At 44.8% G+C, this 19,117-nt stretch overlaps 1 protein-coding gene across 4 annotated transcripts in view; it reads left to right on the forward strand.

Annotated features, from left to right (window-relative positions):
• tfap2b (transcription factor AP-2 beta) overlaps nucleotides 1-19,117 on the forward strand; it is a 78,344-nt gene that overhangs the window by 7,508 nt on the left and 51,719 nt on the right. For all 4 annotated transcript variants that reach the window (XM_062959276.1, XM_003215197.4, XM_062959282.1 and 1 more), the window contains exons 2-3: nucleotides 1,178-1,636; nucleotides 11,937-11,997. In XM_062959276.1, the coding sequence (XP_062815346.1) occupies nucleotides 1,178-1,636; nucleotides 11,937-11,997 (520 nt within the window). The remainder of the gene's footprint in view (nucleotides 1-1,177; nucleotides 1,637-11,936; nucleotides 11,998-19,117) is intronic.

Consider the following 19,117-nt stretch of genomic DNA (forward strand, 5'->3'; position numbering starts at 1 on the left):
TGGCCATGTTCCAGAAGCATTATCTCCTGACGTTTCGCCAGATGCCTGCCATAGATGTGGGCGAAACGTCGGAAGAAAATGCTTCTGGAACATGGCCATACAGCCCGGAAAATTCACAACAACCCACGTTTTTATTGTTTGCATTTTATGTTGGTTTCTATTTATCCATTATGTTATTTATGAAACCTACTGACTCGTTGTTTTAACGATTACTGTGTTGTTTGTGAATTCTCGATTGCTTATTTTTGATTGTTTGTTTACTGCCGCTTTATCTCAATTTTGTTGTTCTTGTAAGCCTCCCCGGAGTCCCTCCGGGAAGAGAGGACGGGTTAGAAATAGTTATTATTATTGGGTTGCTGTGAGTTTCCCAGGCTGTATGGCCATGTTGCAGAAGCATAAAGGTATTATATTATTACGATCACCTTTCCCCAACTTTCACCTTTCCCCAACTTCAGAACCAGAGTTCCAGTTATCCCCACGGTCGTGATATTATTATTATATTAATAATAATGATAATGATAATAGTCATAGTAATAATAATGATAATAATAATAATTACCTCGTGGGGCAATGGGTTAAAACCCATGTGCCGGCAGGACTGCTGACGGACAGGTCTGCGGTTTGAATCTTGGGAGAGCGGGTGAGCTCCCTCTGTCAGCTCCAGCTTTCCATGCGGGGGCATGAGAGAAGCCTCCCACAGGACGGTAAAACATCAAACATCCTGGTATCCCCTGGGGAACGTCCTTGTAGACGGCCAATTGTCTCACTCCAGAAGCGACTTGCAATTTCTCAACTCGCTCCTGACACTGAATTATTATTATTATTATTACTACTACTACTACTACTACTACTATTATTATAGTGGTTGCCTAACTCCATAAACCATCTTTTTGTGGCTGCCACAAACTATGTTGAATTGGTTGAGAATGGAATAGATATTTATTTTGAAAAACTTGAGCCGTGTTTTGCTGATAGAACTTTCCGCCGTGTTTTTAATGCTGGAACCCATTAGGAGACGACATTTCTGTAACCCAGGGACAATAGTGTCGAAATAATTGGCTGCGGCTGTGCCGGGAATGTCGGCGGCGCTTCCTTCGCCCATCCGGGACGGGTTTTTCACCGCTCTTCCTCTCTTTTCTCCTCTCTCCCCGTGTGTGTGTTTCTGTGTGGGCTGCAGGACCGTCACGATGGCGTCCCGGGGCACAGCTCGCGGCTCTCGCAGCTGGGCTCGGTCTCGCAGGGGCCCTACTCCAGCGCGCCGCCGCTCTCGCACACGCCCTCCTCGGACTTCCAGCCGCCCTACTTCCCGCCGCCCTACCAGCCGCTGCCCTACCACCAGAGCCAGGACCCCTACGCCCACGTCAACGACCCCTACGCCCTGAACCCGCTCCACCAGCCCCAGCAGCACCCGTGGGGCCAGCGGCAGCGGCAGGAGGTGGGCGCCGAGGCCGGCTCGCTCCTGCCCCAGCCCCGCGCCTCGCTGCCCCAGCTCTCCGGCCTGGACCCCCGGCGGGACTACCACGCCGCCGTCCGCCGCCCCGACGTCCTGCTCCACTCGGCCCACCACGGCCTGGACGGCATGGGCGACGCGCTCTCCCTCCACGGCATCGGACACCCGGGCATGGAGGACGTGCAGGTGAGACACGCCACGCGTGGGAGGCGGGCACTCCAACCAGACAGCCCTAGGGCTGGAGCAGAACTAAGCAGACAAGACTTCCGGATCCTAGCTTCTTCTAACACTTTTCAAACCCCCGAGGAGAATAGGATTCTAGGTGTCAAACTCTTTTATGTGACCCTCCAGGTGCTGGACTACAAGTCCTTCCTCATAGGTGGGAGCTGGGATACAGGAAACTCTGGGGTCTCGAGTCAGATACCATCATGTCTGATTTTAATATCTCCTCTCCCCTTTCTCCAACTTCAGAGTTGGATTAGTGTTCCAGTTATGCCCACGGTCATGATAATTCAGAGTAGGGGGGTTTTTTGTGTCAGGAAGGACTTGGGAAACTGCAAGTCGCTTCTGGTGTGAGAGAATTGGCTGTCTGCAAGGATCTTGCCCAGGGGATGCCCAGTTTGATGTTTTATCATCCTTGTGCGAGGCTTCTCTCATGTCCCTCATGGGGAACTGGAGTTGATAGATTACAACAGGCAACCTTCGGATCAGCAACCGAACCTTCAGGTCAGCAGTCCTGCCTGCAAAAGGGTTTAACCCATTGCGCCAGGGGGCTGCTAAGGACGATGGTCAACACGGGGCTCTGGACTCTTCCCCCATTGGCCCATACAACTCCTTCCTTGAAGAAGGAAACAGACAGGCTTCTGAGACATTGCCCTATATTCCAGGATCTCATTTCAGCTGGAGCTGACAGAGGGGGCTCACCCACTCTCCCTGTCCTGCGGGCACAAGGGTTTAGCCCATTGTAGGAGGGTCCTACTCAAAGTGGTGGGAGTTGTCCTTCAGTATGGGTTATGTCATGTGTTCTCTGTTTGTCTGTTTTATTTGTGGTTCTGAGGTGGTGTTTTTTGTCATATCATGTCTGTCGTTTTAATCATTGTTCATGGCTGCGGCTTTGAGGCCCCTTCCACACCGCTGTATAAAATCCCACATTTTCTGCTTTGAACTGGAATATATGGCAGTGTGGATTCAAATAACCCGGTTCAAAGCCGAGATTGTGGGATTTTCTGGCTTGATATTCTGAGTTATAGGGCTGCATTGAAGGGCCCTGAGTCCCACCCATGGGAGAAAAGCAGGATAAAAACCAATGAATAAATAATAACATCTGGGGAGCCAAACTGGGTGAAAACAAACTATTGAAAAGAATGCTCTGGGGTTACTGTGAGGTTTTCCGGGCTGTATAGAGCCCGATTCCAGTAGCAGCTAGAACAGGGTCATGCGGCCCGAAAAAATCACAGCATCCCAGTAATTCAGGCCATGAAAGCCTTCGGCAACACAATTATCTGGAGATTTGTGTGATTTTCGGGCTGATTCTGTACCCGTTGATCCAACTGGCCGTTTGAAGGCAACCGTGAGGCTGATGTTGCCCTAGATTAAATAAATTAGTCAACGTTGTAACTATTTACTGGTTCATGCAGTTTATCAGTTCGCAAGATAGTCGACGTTGGTTCATCTCACCCAACTTTTGGAAAGGGAGGGGGAAAATATATATTTCGAAAAGCCTTTAGACATGCATATCAGAGGAGCTGCATTGACTGGCTCTCAAAAAGAAAGGACTATCCGCTCTGTCATTCGGGTCTCCCATCCGAAAGAGAGCCCTACATCATAGGGTCTGATTCCAATAGATTAACTAGCAATGTAGACATATAATTTAGCTCAAACCAGATACTCTGGGATCAGATCCTGGGATATAGGGCAGTATAGAAAATGGCCACAGTCCGCTCCTAAGGCTTTCTTTCTGGGTTAGCAGCCCTCCGGAGCCCCCCCCCCCCCCGCAATGGGCTAAACCCTTGTGCCGGCAGGGCTGCTGACCGAGAGGTCTAGGGTTCGAACCCGGGTGAGCTCCCCTCTACCAGCTCCAGCTCCCCATGCAGGGACATGAGTGAAGCCTCCCATAGGATGGTAACATCAAAACATCCGGGCGTCCCCTGGGCAACCTCCTTGCAGACGACCAGTTCTCTCACATCAGAAGCGACTTGCAGTTTCTCAAGTCGCTCCTGACAAGACATATTTGCAGACGGCCAGTTCTCTCACACCAGATGTGTGTGGTCTGGGGAATTGAGGAGAAAGACCTGTTTGTCACAATAATAACACTCTTCTAGGTGAAGAGTAGCCCTAAGGGGCGGTGTTCTCCCTGCTGGACATTAGTCTTGGAGTCAGGCACAGTTTGGGGAAGGAGGGAATCCCCAGGCAAGAAAGTGGGGAAAGCAAAGCTGCGGAGAAGGTTCCAAACGCAGAATTTCGGGAGGCTTATTTTTTTGTGTATTTCGAGAATATAAAAAGACCAGAAGCTCATTTATCCATTCGATAAGGCTTCCACTTAAAGAAAACTGTATTCAATATTTCTTTTAATTCAAAAGGACTAACGACACTCCCGTTTTCGGACAACAAAACGGACTGCTCTTTGTCAGCATCACTAACTTTGAATTTAAGGGGAGTCAACTGAGTCAACACTGACCGGCTAATGCGTTTAATAATTGCATTGAATTGCATTATTCCATGAGTCTACAGTGCCATGTGAAACTGCATAATATAGCAGTGTAGATGGGGGCGTAAGGATCATCCGTTTTTTTAGTACTCCAAAAAACTGATTTTTTTTAAATTGAGCTTTATCGAAACAAAGTGTTCCCTTGCCTCCTTTGGGTTCATCATCAGTTGACTGGAAAGGAAAAGCGTTCGAGGGTGACAGGGCCAAGAGAGACGGAAAGCAATTAAGGAGAAATATGCGATTAGAGAAAGACAAATGGAAACCATGTGGGATCCGTTGCCGAACGAAGCCGCGGGTTTCTCTTATTCCAAACACGTTGGGCACAAAACCGAGGCACCCTTCTGCTTCTCCCCTTCATTTGCCTTGGCATCAACAGATCCACGCCCAAATACACTTTAAGTCTTTTATTAATTGTTTCCACAATCTCTTCAACACCAAAACAGTCTCGTCTAACCTCCTGTCCAACTGAATTCTTTTTTTTTTTTTGCTTTCGTTTGTAATGTTATTGGATTATGATCAGAATAGATTCTTAGATGGTTGCCTACTCTAAGTACATGTCAATTCCTGGCAGGGATTTATGACTTTTAAGGGAGAGAGGAAGATATATTAATTCTAAGGCACTGTTTCTTAAACTGGGGTCCTCCCGACCTCAAATGATATGTCCTTAGAGCTAAATACAGGGACTGTTTTAGCTACTGACACGAATCTGCTGTGCAGTGTTTACAGTGGACGTTGCAGAAGATGTTTCCGCTGTACTTCATCAAAAGGAAAATCAGCCAGTTTTAGCAAGTGCTGGTTTGTTATGAGTCAATGTTTGACTAAATAGCTTCTGAAGATGCCAGCCACAGATGCAGGCGAAAGGTCAGGAGAAAATGCTGCCAGAACAGGGCCATACAGCTCCATTATTATTATTATTATTATTATTATTATTATTACTATTATTAGATACGTAATATCAAATAATACGTACTGATTTGTTATGAGTCAATGTTTGACTAAAGAGCTTCTAAAGATGCCAGCCACAGATGCAGATGAAAGGTCAGGAGAAAATGCTGCTAGAACAGGACCACACAGTTCCCTTCTTCTTCTTCTTCTTCTTCTTCTTCTTCTTCGATATATAACTAGATTAGGACACAGCAAACAAGATCACTATGCTGGCTTTTGGATCACACTTCGGACACTTCCCAAGTGTGGTTATTATTATTATTATTATTATTATTATTATTATTATTATTATTATTATTAAGTGTTATTAATTTGATATTATTATTATTAATTGTATTTATATCCTGCTTTTCTCCTCATAGAATGTTTCATTTTTATTCTTATTCTATATACCTATATATTATGTGTGTATGTGTGTGGGTGTATATATATATATATATTCTATTTATGTGACCTTGGGGCACATAAAAATGTCTCTGACTGAAAGAGGTCAGGGACGGGAAAGAGGAAGAAGCTCTGTACTAAGGCATTTCCATAATTCCGTTCTCCAAGCATCTTCTACTAGTTGGAGATGGTCTTGTTAGGGAAAACTTACCCTAAAATATAGCAGAGCATCCAAAAATCAAACAGGATACAAAAACTGAGCCTCAGCTCCTTAGCAATATGATGTGACTGTAAAGAATTTAGAGCGTAGGCAGGCAAAGATGCAGAGTCTAATCTTCAAAAGTCACAAAAGGTTTATTTACAATAATAAACAATAACTGCATTTCTTAATAGTTAAAGAACTGGGCCTGAGCTACTCTAACATCCACCTAAGGTTTGAAAGAGAGGGGGAAATGACCCATCACTACATCTCTCTGACACACAGGCAAAGAGCAGAGAGAGATCACTCAAAGCACACAGTACATACTCCCCATACTAAGATGTAAGTAAAGGCTTGCAGTGGAAAAGTATCAATTTTACACAGCCAATCAGAATGAGAGCAGAAACAGAGAGGAGAGAAGAAATAGATACATTCCCAGCATTCCCATACAGGAGATATGGGGGAAGGGAAACCCTTAACTTATTCTAAATTAACTAAACTGAGCCTCATTGAGGACTTGAGACTTGGGCAGCGTGGGGCTGAATTCCAACAGGTCTATCATATACTATCAAATGGGAGAAGCTTCCCTTGTTTTGCTTCGATTGTTTTTTTAATGCGATTTTTCGAAACCGAATCATCTTTGGCTGGAAAGAAGGGCTGGGAAAAGAGTCCTAAGGCACCCAAACCCACCTTTCCAGGCAGGTTGGTGGCCTGCTGTTTGGGAAGAAAAAAGAAAACCAGGGAAAGGAGAAAAAGGCGCTTGGGAGTCGCTCTAGCAAAGCGAGAGGGGTCGGATCGAAGCGGGTTTCCGTTGTTCCGAAACAGAGAAGGACTCAACAACAAGCCCGCTTCACTTCTGTAAGGAAGCCTATTAGGCAGTATGAGTTAAGGGAAAGTTGAGCATGATTTCATATCGTGAAGCTTTCAAAATGATGTAATTACCGATGCCCGTTAGGTAACTAAAGCTACAGGGGTGATGTCACTGCAGGAGCCGGTTAGAAATGGGTTCTTAATACATTAATGTTAGAAAGAGAAATCGGTGAAAAATAATTATTATGATCTATGCGTGTGTCTGAAGTGGTGTCCTTTTTGTGTCATACTCGGCCTGTTTTTGATAAACCAACATACTATGTTGGAGTGAGATATTCGTGATAACTTCATATTGTTGCTGTCCTTTTCGTTGTTCTCCCCTTATTGGAAAATAAAGCTCCTTCAACACTGCCCTATATTCCAGGATCTGATCCAGGATTATCTCTTTATCCCAGATTATATGGCAGTGGAGACTCATATAGCCTAGTTCAAATCTGGGATCAAATTCTGGGATATAGAACCGTGTAGATCCAGCCTAAATTAAAACTGGAGCTGGATCTCCATGGTCCAATGACACAGTTGGAGCTGTATTATAAGGTCAGACTGTCGATTCATCTAATGCAGTGGGTTGCTGTGAGTTTTCCGGGTTGTGTGGGCATGTTCCAGAAGCATTCTTACCTGACGTTTTGCCCTCAGAGTCTGTTGGAAATTTGTCAAGGGAGGTTTATATAAAAAGTCCAGATTGGGAGAATTGTCTGACTGAGGCAAGTGTCAATGTTGCAATTGATCACCTTGATCACCTTGATTAGCATTTAATGGCCTTGCAGAGAAAATGAACAAAATCTGCTCAGCAGTATTAAAAAACATAAAAGTAAATAAAGAACAACATTCAGAAAACAGGGGAATTCCAGACAAGAAACAATCAGGACCAGCTAACACCTCCCAAAAAGGATTCCCTCAGGCAGGAAACAGCCAGCCTTTGACTCTGCAATGCTAATCAAAGTAATCAACTGCAACATTCACACTTGCCTCAAGCAGACAAGAATTCTTTCTCCCACCCTGGACCTTCCACAGATATATAAACCCAATTTGACTAGTTTCCAACAGACCACACACCCCTGAGGATACCTGCCATAGATGAATGCGAAAGGTCAGGAGAGAATGCTTCTGGAACGTGGCCATACAGTCCGGAAAACTCACAGTAACCCGGTGATTCCGGCCTTAGACAACACATCTAAGGGAGTTTGAACTGTATGAAGTTACATTATGTGAGTCTCCAATGACCATATCATTCAGTTCAAGTGGCTTCCAGCAAACCACATGGCTTACCCCAAAGTAATGTGGTTCTAAATGGGAGCCTACTCTTGGCATTTATAGGCTGGATCTAGACGGCTAAGTAATGCCATAAAATGCAGATCGAACTGCATTATATAGGTCAACACTGACCATACAGTACAGCTCAAACAGTATCGTTTGCCTAGTTTCACAAGCCCCATCGACACTAACTTTTAGTACAGTTCAAAGCTAGCTTCAAACTGTGGTGCTTTGCCTGGTGCTTCTTAAACTGTGGGTCCCGTGAGTTCAGTGTTTGGGTCACAAAAGATATTGGCAACAATGGAAAGTATTTGAACGCTACTTATTTGACACCCGTCTGTAAGCAGTAACGTACAATGTTTGCCTCCAGGAGAGCAAGCGTTAGGATGTCAGTGATAGGGAGGGACCTATTGCTTTTTCGGACAAGAGGCCCGGATGCCCCCCTCTTGCGGCTCCAAAGCACGCCCCAACCTGGTCCCAAGGCAGCCCTGCTTTCACTTTTAACTAAAGCAGCCTAGTAATTAAAAGTCGGGGAGGGGGGGCTGCCAGTGCGCGCGCGCGCAGGGGCCCCGCGCGCCCCCGCGAGCCTCCTTCTCTCCTCCGTTTCCGCCCGCGCTCCTAATTAAATCTTTACGATCCTCTCTGTGACTATTAACTGCCAGCATGCTGCGCGAAGATCCTGTACAAAAACCCAGCAGGCGGCCGTAATTAGATCGAAAATCAGAAAAGACGCTTCTCATTAACTACCACAGCTCCGCCACGTTGCCGGGGAAAGGGGGCGGGGCAGAGTGGGGCCAGGAGAGGGGTTTTTTTTTGGGGGGGGGGGGGAGCGCCCCCTTCTCTGCCGAAGAGCCTGGACACCCATAGCCCCTGGGTCTCCTCCGACTGGTACTTTTCGCTGGAAACCTTGGGCGCCTCGGCCTCTCGGGACTGGGAAGATACTTTGGCAGGGATTGACCCGGCTCTCCTCTGCCAACGCGCACACCCGTGTAGAAAGAATCAGATACATAACCGGAATAGCTGTGTGTGAGCGTGCAGCAAGTATATACATAAGCTCATATTGCGAGAGCGAGGACCCTGTTTCTCTGTGTGTATGTGTCCTGGAAGACAAAACTGCGATACCTGCTATATATAGCCACACACACACACACACACACACACGTACGTGTGTGATATATATATATATATATATATATATATATATATATATATATAGAGAGAGAGAGAGAGAGAGAGAGAGAGAGAGAGAGAATACACTCAAACTATATGTATGTATATACATACCATATATAGTAAAGGTAAAGGTTTCCCCCTGACGTTAAGTCTAGTCGTGTCAGACTTTAGGGGGTGATGCTAATGGAGCTCCCTTACTTTCCCGCAGGAGTGGTACCTATCGATCTACTCACATATGCATGTTTTCAAACTGCTGGGTTGGCAGAAGCTGGGGCTAACAGCGGGAGCTCATCCCACTTCCCGGATTCGAACTGCCGACCCTTTTTGGTCAGCAAGTTCAGCAGCTCTGAGGTTTCATCCGCTGCGCCACCAGGGGCTTCACATACCATAAATGCTACATAACGTATATACTACATACCATATATACTGTACTATCTATCTTCTTTCTAGCTGTGCCTCTGCTCCCGCGCACCAGAAGAGAGAATACACACACACTTTCTATATAATAAATATACTATATATATTATATACAATATAAACAAACTATAGATTTATATTTGTATCTAATATCTATATCTTCTTTCTAGCAGTGCCTCTGTGTGTTTACGCATGCTAGGAGAAAGTGCTAGGAGAAAGAACCGGGCAAATACCTGCTATGTATATAACACACACACAGTACATACAGAGAAAGAGAGAGAGAGAAAATACACACTGAGAGAGATAATATACATATCTATACTATATATACTATATTGGTTTACATATATACTCTTATCTTCTATCTAGCAGTGCCTCTGTGTATGTGTGTGCGTGCTAGGAGAGAGAACCTATATATATATGTGCGCGCGCACACACACACATAAAATAAATAGAATATATAAACAATACCATATATCTATACAGTAGAGTCTCACTTATCCAAGCTAAACGGGCTGGCAGAATATCTTGGATAATAAGGAGGAATTAAAGAAAAGCCTATTAAACGTCAAATTAGGTTATGATTTTACAAATTAAGCATCAAAACATCACGTTATACAACAAATTTGACAGAAAAAGTAGTTCATTACACATTAATGCTATGTAGTAATTACTGTATTTACGAATTTACCACCAAAATGTCATGATATATTGAAAACATTGATTACAAAAATGGCTTGGATGATCCAGAAGCTTGGATAATTGTGGCTCTACTGTATATATATATATGTCACGAAGAAGCAACTGAACGAATAAACAACACATATATATCTGTATAAATATATACTCCATCTTCTTTCTAGCATTGCCTCTGTGTATGTGTGTGGGTGTGGGTATGCTAGGAGAGAAAACCGGGGAAATACCTGTAATATATATATAAAGAGAGAGAGAGAGAGAGGAATTGTGAGAGTTGTAGTCCAAAACACCTGGAGGGCCGAAGTTTTCCCATGCCTAATCTATCTTCTTTCTAGCAGTGCCTGTGTATGTGTGTGTGTGTATACATGCGCACAGAGCCAGAGAGCGGCTTCCTCTTTGGCCGCAGTAGTCTCACCTTATTTACTCTGAAGTAAGTGCCCTTGGCTCAAAGGGCTCCCCAAAGGACTCCGTGGTTGCCTCGGAATTCCCGGCGTCGTCGGCAAGGCGTCGTCCCCTCCCCTTACCATTCTCTCGCCCTTCTCCCCTCTTGCTCCGCGGAGGGCGTCCGATTTCCTTGTGGTTTACCTTCAGTGGAAAACCGCGTCCCAATTTCCTGTTGGCGGAGGAAGGGGGGGGGGGAAGAATCCAGGAATCCCAGAATCCTGGGAAGCCTGGAATTTGTAGCGGATATAAGATCACCAAAAGTCGATCCATTTCGAGGAGGGGCAGTGCCGTTACTTGTTTGAAGTGTGTGTGTGTGTGTGTGGGGGGGGGAATTTAACGTGAAAGAACAATATGGGATTGTTGTTGTTGTGTGCCTTACAGTCGTTTCAGACTTAGAGCGAGCCTAAAGTACTGTGTAGTACTACAGTAGAGTCTCACTTATCCAACGTTCTGGATTATCCAACGCATTTTTGTAGTCAATGTTTTCAATACATGATGATATTTTGGTGCTAAATTCATAAATACAGCAATTACTACATAGCATTACTGCGTATTGAACTACTTTTTCTGTCAAATTTGTTGTATAACATGATGTTTTGGTGCTTAATTGGTAAAATCCTAACCTAATTTGATGTTTAATAGGCTTTTCCTTAATCCCTCCTTATTATCCAACATATTCGCTTATCCAACATTCTGCCGGCCCGTTTATGTTGGATAAGTGAGACTCTACTGTACTGTAAATTATGCTGAAAGTGAAAAACGTACCGATTTAGGAATTGTTCCTTTCACTGGGCGAATTAACTCCTTACCGGTTCACCTGAAAGTCTCACTGGAACCCTCGGTGGCGCAATGGGTTAAACCCTTGTGCTAGCAGGACTGCTGACCTGCAGTTTGGGTTGCTGACCTGAAGGTTGCTGTTCAAATCGGGGGAGAGAGCGTGGATGAGCTCCCTCTGTCAGCTCTAGCTCCCCATGCGGGGACATGAGAGAAGCCTCCCGCAAAGATGGTAAAACATAAAAAAAATTGGGCGTCCCCTAGGTAACGTCCTTGCAGACGGCCAATTCTCTCACACCAGAAGCGACTTGCAGTTTCTCAAGTCGCTCTTGACACGAAAATGTCGTCTTTCTCTCTCGCATATGCAAAATAGGAAGGAGGAAAGAGATGTGTGAAAAGAAAACGCCCATCAATCATGTACTGAAAGAGTTTGCCTTCTCCAATTCTTCTAATATGTCATAGTTTGAGTGTACACAGGAACTGAAGTTTTGTCCCTTGTGTAGGAACTCTCCTTTTCTGTGCATTCTCTCATATGAGACGATCTTACGGGTCTTCTCTTTATATCTGTATCGGTACCAATGGTGATTTTTCTCTTCCTCTCTCTTCTTTTTTTGTATGTCTAGTCAGTAGAAGATGCCAACAACAGCGGCATGAACTTGTTGGACCAGTCTGTCATCAAAAAAGGTACGGCGACCCTTTCCTTTCCTGAGGCTCCCACGTTTCAAGGGGAGGGAGGGATTCTGTCACATTGATTTCAGATCAGGATGCGTCTCCGCCGGAGAATCGATGCTGTTTGGTCACGGTAGCAAAAATGATCCCAGGTTGTGTATCTCGTCGCTAAAATATTTCAGACCAGAAGTGTTTTTGATTTCAGGTGGGGTGTGTGTGGGATGCCTGTATTTGCATACACACACATAATGAGGTATCTTGGAGATGGGACCCAAGTCCAAACACAACATACATTTCTGGCTACCAGTATTTAAAAACTCTACAGTCAGGACTGTAAACAAACAGCAACACTAAAAAATAGGGGAATTCCAGACAGGAAACAATCAAGGCCAGCTAACATCTCCCAACAAAGATTCCCCCAGGAAGCAGCCAGACTTTGAATCTGCAAGGCTATTCAAGGCTAATCAAGGTGGCCAATTGCAACATTCACACTTGCCTCAAACAGACAAGAGTTATTTCTCCCACCCTGGACATTATTCCACAGATATATAAACCCCACTTACCCAGTTTCCAACAGACCTCACAACCTCTGAGGCTGCTTGCCTTAAGTGTGGGCATGTTTCTGGAATACAGTAGAGTCTCACTTATCCAAGCTAAACGGGCGGCAGAAGCTTGGATAAGCGAATATCTTGGATAATAAGGAGGGATTAAGGAAAAGCCTATTAAACATCAAATTAGGTTATGATTTTACAAATTAAGCACCAAAATTTCATATTATACAACAAATTTGACAGAAAAAGTAGTTCAATATGCAGTAATGTTATGTTGTAATTACTGTATTTACGAATTTAGCACCAAAATATCACGATATATTGAAAACATTGACTACAAAAATGGCTTGGATTATCCAGAGGCTTGGATAAGCGAGGCTTGGATAAGTGAGACTCTACTGTATATGGCAGTGTGGACTGAGATAAACCAGTTCAAAGAAGATATTGTGGGATTTTCTGCTTTGATATTCTGGGATATAGAGCGGTGTGGAAGGGCCCCAAGAGAGCCAAACTATCATCCTCTAGCTCCCAAAGGATGCTGCCACGGTTCTGAGAGTGTTGCATGTCTAGCATAGTGGTATTATGGGATGGAACCAGGTCTGCGACATAGAACTAAAGTCCATTAATGAATCTCGTAAGTGTATTGCCTTGCTTTTGCTCTGTGGCTCATCTTTAATTGGGGGTGGTTGGTGGTTGGAACGTGGGGACCCTCTGGACACGTGTCTTCCTTGTCAGCTGCTCCACCTGGGGCAAAACAATGCGTGTCAGATTCCCGCGCGTGGAGGTGTGTGAGGCGGGGGAAACAGGGGGGCGGGCGCTTGGGACCCCCCACGCTCCATTGTGTCTACACGTGCGTACATGATTGAGTGTTAAGTGCCGCCTCGCCCCATACTGGTAGAGGGAATGCGATATTAACAAATGTTTGCAATCTCGTGTACAGCTGTAAGCAAAATAATTAACTAATTAAACTAATTAAATGTAATTACAATAACTCATTTTGGGCATTTTGCAGCTGCTTCCCCCCCCCTTTCCCCTCCCCTCCGTCTGAATGTCTCTGACAGGCTCGGAAAGACGTGGGGTGATAACTGCGCCAGGGCATGAGATATGGAAGGGACCCCACGCCACTAACACGCGGGGAGTGGGTGGGGGAGCGGCGCCTTTGATTCCCGAGGAACCCCTCATTCTAGATCGGGTGCTAAACTGGTTAAGATTAGAATGATCTCTCTACTTGTCAAGCCATTGTCCCTGATGCATGAGAAGCAAAGGCTTCCAGAGCAGCTCTTTTTCTTTTCTGGAGACATATCGACCATCCATTTTCACTGATATAGGCGTCTAAATAGATTAGATAGACTTTTTAAACCCAAACCTCCGGCTTGTTAGCAGAGAGGGGGAATTGTGAAGATGCCACTCTTTAAGGAGCAAATGCCAGTCGCTAAAGTTATTATTCCACGCAGCTGAATAAAATCCTACATTTTCTGTTTTGAACTAGGTTATATGGCAGTATGGACTCAGATATCCCAGTTCAAAGCAGATCTTGTGGGACTGTGTGCCTTGATATTCTGGGTTATATGGCTGTGTGGAACCAACTATCCTAAGCTTATTCTCCAGGAAGACAAAGAAGAGGAAAATTCCAGGGAAGGACTAGAAATCTGAGAAGAATAAGAATATCCCACCAGATGTGGGCAAGAAATAGAACTTGAGGGGATGTGTTTCCCTGCCAAACATCCTTAACCCTATCTATTGATCTATTCATTTCTAACAGGAGATATTACTTGGTATATAAAGCATGGTTCAAATATTCTCACAGCTTCCAGTCTTTCTAACCAAGAGGAGGAAAGCTTGTTAGCTCTTGGGTGGCGAGTAATCTGTTGCAGTGGGAGAAAGCCCTCCCCTCAATGGATTGCTACTTTCATAAGCTGTTAATTACTATTATTATTAATAATAATAACAACAACATCTGAGGATGCCTGCCATAGATGTGGGTGAAACGTCAGGAGAATATGCTTCTGGAACATGGCTATACAGCCCGAAAAACTTACAGTTCGAGGCGGGGTGCAACATGGTTAAAACAAAGAGATGAAACACTCTTAGAAGACAAGATACATAAAGTGCAGGTGAAAAAGCATCCCCAAGGCACATAGCTTGGAGAACGCTGGGCAAGGTGTAATCCTTCTCTGACACCTTCCAAACCTTCTCAGATCCTCTAGAGGTGAGTATCTGAGAGCACGGCTTATGGAGTATCGCTTTCAGCAGCTGAATAGTATGAATCCTTTGCATCTCAAGCCAGAGTTAAAAGCGGGATCTTTAGCATCCCTTCGCTCCAGCTTGGCTGGGGAGAAAGGCCAGACAGAGGGTTGGGGTCCCATCTATATTGACCATTTACGCAGTTCGAAGATAGCACAGTGTAAGCCTTTTAAGTGACGCCTTCCAGACTGTGGAACTCCCTCCCGAGGGAGACTCCCAAGGAGCGCTTCCACAAAGCCATATAACCCAGAATATCAAGGCAGAATTTCCCACAATATCTGCTTTGAACAGGGTTATCTGGAGGCCCTTCCACACAGCCATATAAATCAGAATATTAAGGTAGAAAATCCCACAATATCTCCTTTGAACTGGGTTATCTGAGTCCACACTGCCATATAGTCCAGTTCAAAGCAGATGGTGTGGGATTTTATTCATCTGGGTGGAAGGGGCCTAGGAGAGCCCCATATCTGTTTGTTTTTCTCAAGCTGGTCAAGCCCTTCCTCTGCCAGCAGGCATTTGAGGGGAGGATGAGGGGCATACTGCTGAGGAAATTGTGGATGGGATTCATTTTGGAATAGCGAATTTTAAATGTAATTTAAATATTATTTATTTAAATTTTATTTTAAATTTAAATATTATTTATTTATTTACAGTATTCTCACCTTGGGGTGAGAAGGATGGAATATAAATACTTCAAATAAATAAATAAATATTGAATTTTAATTTATTTGCAATAGATTTTTTTTAAAAAAACAACTGTTCATTTTATTTTCACAAATGTATTAGATTGTGCTATGTAACAAAATTTGGAGAAGGGAAAAATCTCTTCATAGTCTGAAGCTGTTATTTCCTGTTTCACTGTGCAGGTGCTTACTTTGAAAGTACAGTTGAGTCTCACTTATCCAACATAAACGGGCCAGCAGAACGTTGGATAAGCGAAAATGTTGGATAATAAGGAGGGATTAAGGAAAAGCCTATTAAATGTCAAATTGCATTATGATTTTACAAATTAAGCACCAAAAGATCATGTTTTACAACAAATTGACAGAAAAGCAGTTTAATATACGGTAACATTATGTAGTAATTATTGTATTTACGAATTTAGCACCAAAACATCACAATGTATTGAAAACACTGACTACAAAAACATTGACTACTAATAGGCAGACTGCGTTGGATAATCCAGAATGTCGGATAAGCGAATGTTGGATAAGTGAGACCCTACTGTAGTTGTTAACCTCCAGCAACCTTTGTTTTTTTGTGACTGCCACAAAACTATGTCGAATTAGTTGAGATAGTAACTGAAATTAATGTTACAAAGTGTTGTGTGTGGTTGTGAGCCACATGAAGGGCCCTTCCAGACAGGCCCTATATCCCAGGATCTGATCCCATGTTTTCTGTTTATTCCAGATTATCTGGCACTGGGCACTCATATAATTCAATTTAATGCAGAAAACCTGAAATCAGATCCTGGGATATAGGGCCTGTCTGGAGGCCCTAAGTCCTTATGGGGAGAAAGACTAGGTATAAATAGAGTTAATAGCAACAATAATAATGGGGCATGTCCTGTGATTTCCGGGTTGTATGGCCGTGTTCCAGCAGCATTTTCTCCCCTCCAGGACTGTGAAAGCCTTTGACAATACAACAACAATAGTAATAGTAGTAATCGTAGTAATACTGTGTTTCCTGAAAGTAAGACACTGACTTATATTTATTTTTCCTCAAGAAGACACACTATGGCTTATTTTCAGGGGATGTCTTGTTTTTATTAAGCATGGTACAACAATCAGCATTCACTCAATAATCACTCAATAGCAGACTGCTTGCTGAAGCTTTTCCCCTATTGGTTTTGTGGGGTGAGAGACCCACAGACTGTTGCTGGTCAGTGCTGAGGAGCAGCAGCTTTACTGGTGTTTGTGGGAGAGGGGGGTGAGAGAGACCCACAGACTGTTGCTGGTTAGTGCATAGTCACACCTATCACTATGTCTTATTTTCAGGGTTTTTAATATTGTGCAAATGCTTAGAAATCCTGCTATGGTTTATTTTTATGGGTATGGCTTATTTTCAGTGAAAGAGGGCAGTAGTAATAGTAGTATGTAATTAGATGTAATTTTACTATTTAACTGTGTAATTTTAAGTCTTATGTTATAATTAGTTGTTTGATATCGTTTGCTTTGGGACTGGATGGGTCATTAATGTATTCATGTTCTTGCTTGTGTTGAGGCATTGAATATTTGTGTTGTTTTGTGGAATCCGCCCTGAGTTTTCTAGGGGAGATAGGGCGGAATACAAATAAAGTCTCGTTATTATTATTATTATTATTATTATTATTATTATTATTATTATTATTATTGGGTTGTTGTGTGTTTTCCGGGCTGTACTGCCATGTTCTAGAAGCATTCACCTACATCTCTGGCAAGCATCCTCAGAGGCTGTCAAGTCTGTTGGCAAGTGGCGTTTATATATCTGTGGAAGGTCCAGGTTGGGAGAAAGCACTCTTGTCCGTTTGAGGCAAGTGTGAATGTTGCAATCGGCCAGCTTGATTAGCATAGATATATAAACACAGATATCTAACCCCCACTTGACTAGTTTCCAACAGACCTCACAACCTCTGAGGATGCCTGCCAGAGATGTGGGCGAAAGGTCAGGAGAGAATGCTTCTGGGACTTGGCCATACAGCCCGGAAAACTCACAGCAACCCACTAATAGTAGTAGTAATAGTAATACTAGTAATCTACCGGCAGACATGTGTGGGAATCTGGAGTTAGGTCTTTTGCTACGCCGAGTTGTCCCCATTTTTCTCTATATAAAATATGGAGAAAAAAGAAACAGCCCAGTGACAGAAGAGGTGAAAGGGAGATGAATTATGAACACCAAGCGCGGATCCCTTCGAGCCTCCTCCACCTGATAGTCTTGGAGGCCTCGCGAAGTAATGGCCGTATCTGTCATCTTTGATTGCCCCGCTGGCCCACGTGTGACACGCTCCCCCGGGCCTCCCTCCCTCCTTCCCACGGAGCGCCACCGTTATTCCAAGCCGCCCAATATCATCTTCGGCTCGGTTGTCTCCCTCTCGATATGAACCCTTTGGAATCGGAGAAAGGTGGAGCTGTTGGAGTCCCTAGACCCACTTCCCTTCGAGTGGGTCCCTGTGCCTGGGTAGATGCAGAAGTGTCATATAGAAAGCCCGCAGGCCGATTTCGACCCTTCGTGTTCTTTTAAATGGCCCTCCAGGTACTGGGCTACAACTCTTGTCTTACTCATCATTAGGCATCAGGACTAGATCCATAGCACCAGGGCTCCAGGGCTTCCCAGTTCTAGTGCCAGGAGTGACTTGAGAAACTCCAAGTGGCTTTTGGTGTGACAGAATTGGCCGTCTGCAGTTGCCCAGGGGACGCCGGGATGTTTGATGTTTTACCATCCTGTGGGAGGCTTCTCTTATGTCCCCGCATGCAGAGCTAGCGCTGACAGCGGGATTCGAACCCTGGACCTTTCACTCCGCAGTCCTGGCTTAACCCATTGCGCCACGGGGGCTCCAGAGGCTCAGGGGGATCCATAGCACCCTTGGTGACAGCTGACCTCCAGGTTTTCCAGGAGTGACTTGAGAAACTCCAAGTAGCTTCTGGTGTGAGAGAATTGGCCTTCTTCGAGGACGTTGCCCAAGGGACTCTGGGATGTTTGATGTTTTACCATCCTGTGGGAGCGATTTCCTCCTTCTTGGCAGGGGGTTGGACTGGATGGCCCATGAGGTCTCTTCCAACTCTACTATTCTATGATTCTCTCATGTCCCCGCATAGAGCGGGATTCGAACCCTGGACCTTTCCCTCCGCAGTCCTGCAGCACAAGGGCTTAGCCTATTGCGCCACAAGGGCTCCAGTGGTTCAGGGAGATCCGTAGCACCCTTGGTAATAGCTGACCTCCAGGGCTTCCCAGTTAATGGCGTTTCTACCCCCTTTAGCTCGAAGCCCACCTTCCAATCCCTTTTGTTGTCCACTTATAGACTCCTCCACCCATTCCCCCGCCTCTCCTGCTCCTCCCTCCCTCCCTCCCGCCTGTCCTTAATGGAAGCCTGAGTTAGGAATGATTTTTTAATGTCTCGTTGGATTTTTAGCCCGTTAATGTAGCGCGTCCCACTCATTATTCCTTTATTGATTGCTCATTGACCAGCCCGCTTCTTCCAATCGTATTAACCCCCCTCTGCCAGTGTAGATTAGGGCTCGACTCCCGGCAGAGGCCCCTCGGACCGCCCCCTCCCCGCTCTCCCCCGACCCAACCCTTCCTGCCCTGACGCAGCGCCGAGCCGAAGGGCCACGGTGGTCCCTGCCTATTGCCTTAATCGCTCA

Source organism: Anolis carolinensis, chromosome 1 (assembly GCF_035594765.1).
Source record: "Anolis carolinensis isolate JA03-04 chromosome 1, rAnoCar3.1.pri, whole genome shotgun sequence".
Taxonomy (NCBI): Eukaryota; Metazoa; Chordata; class Lepidosauria; order Squamata; family Dactyloidae; genus Anolis; species Anolis carolinensis.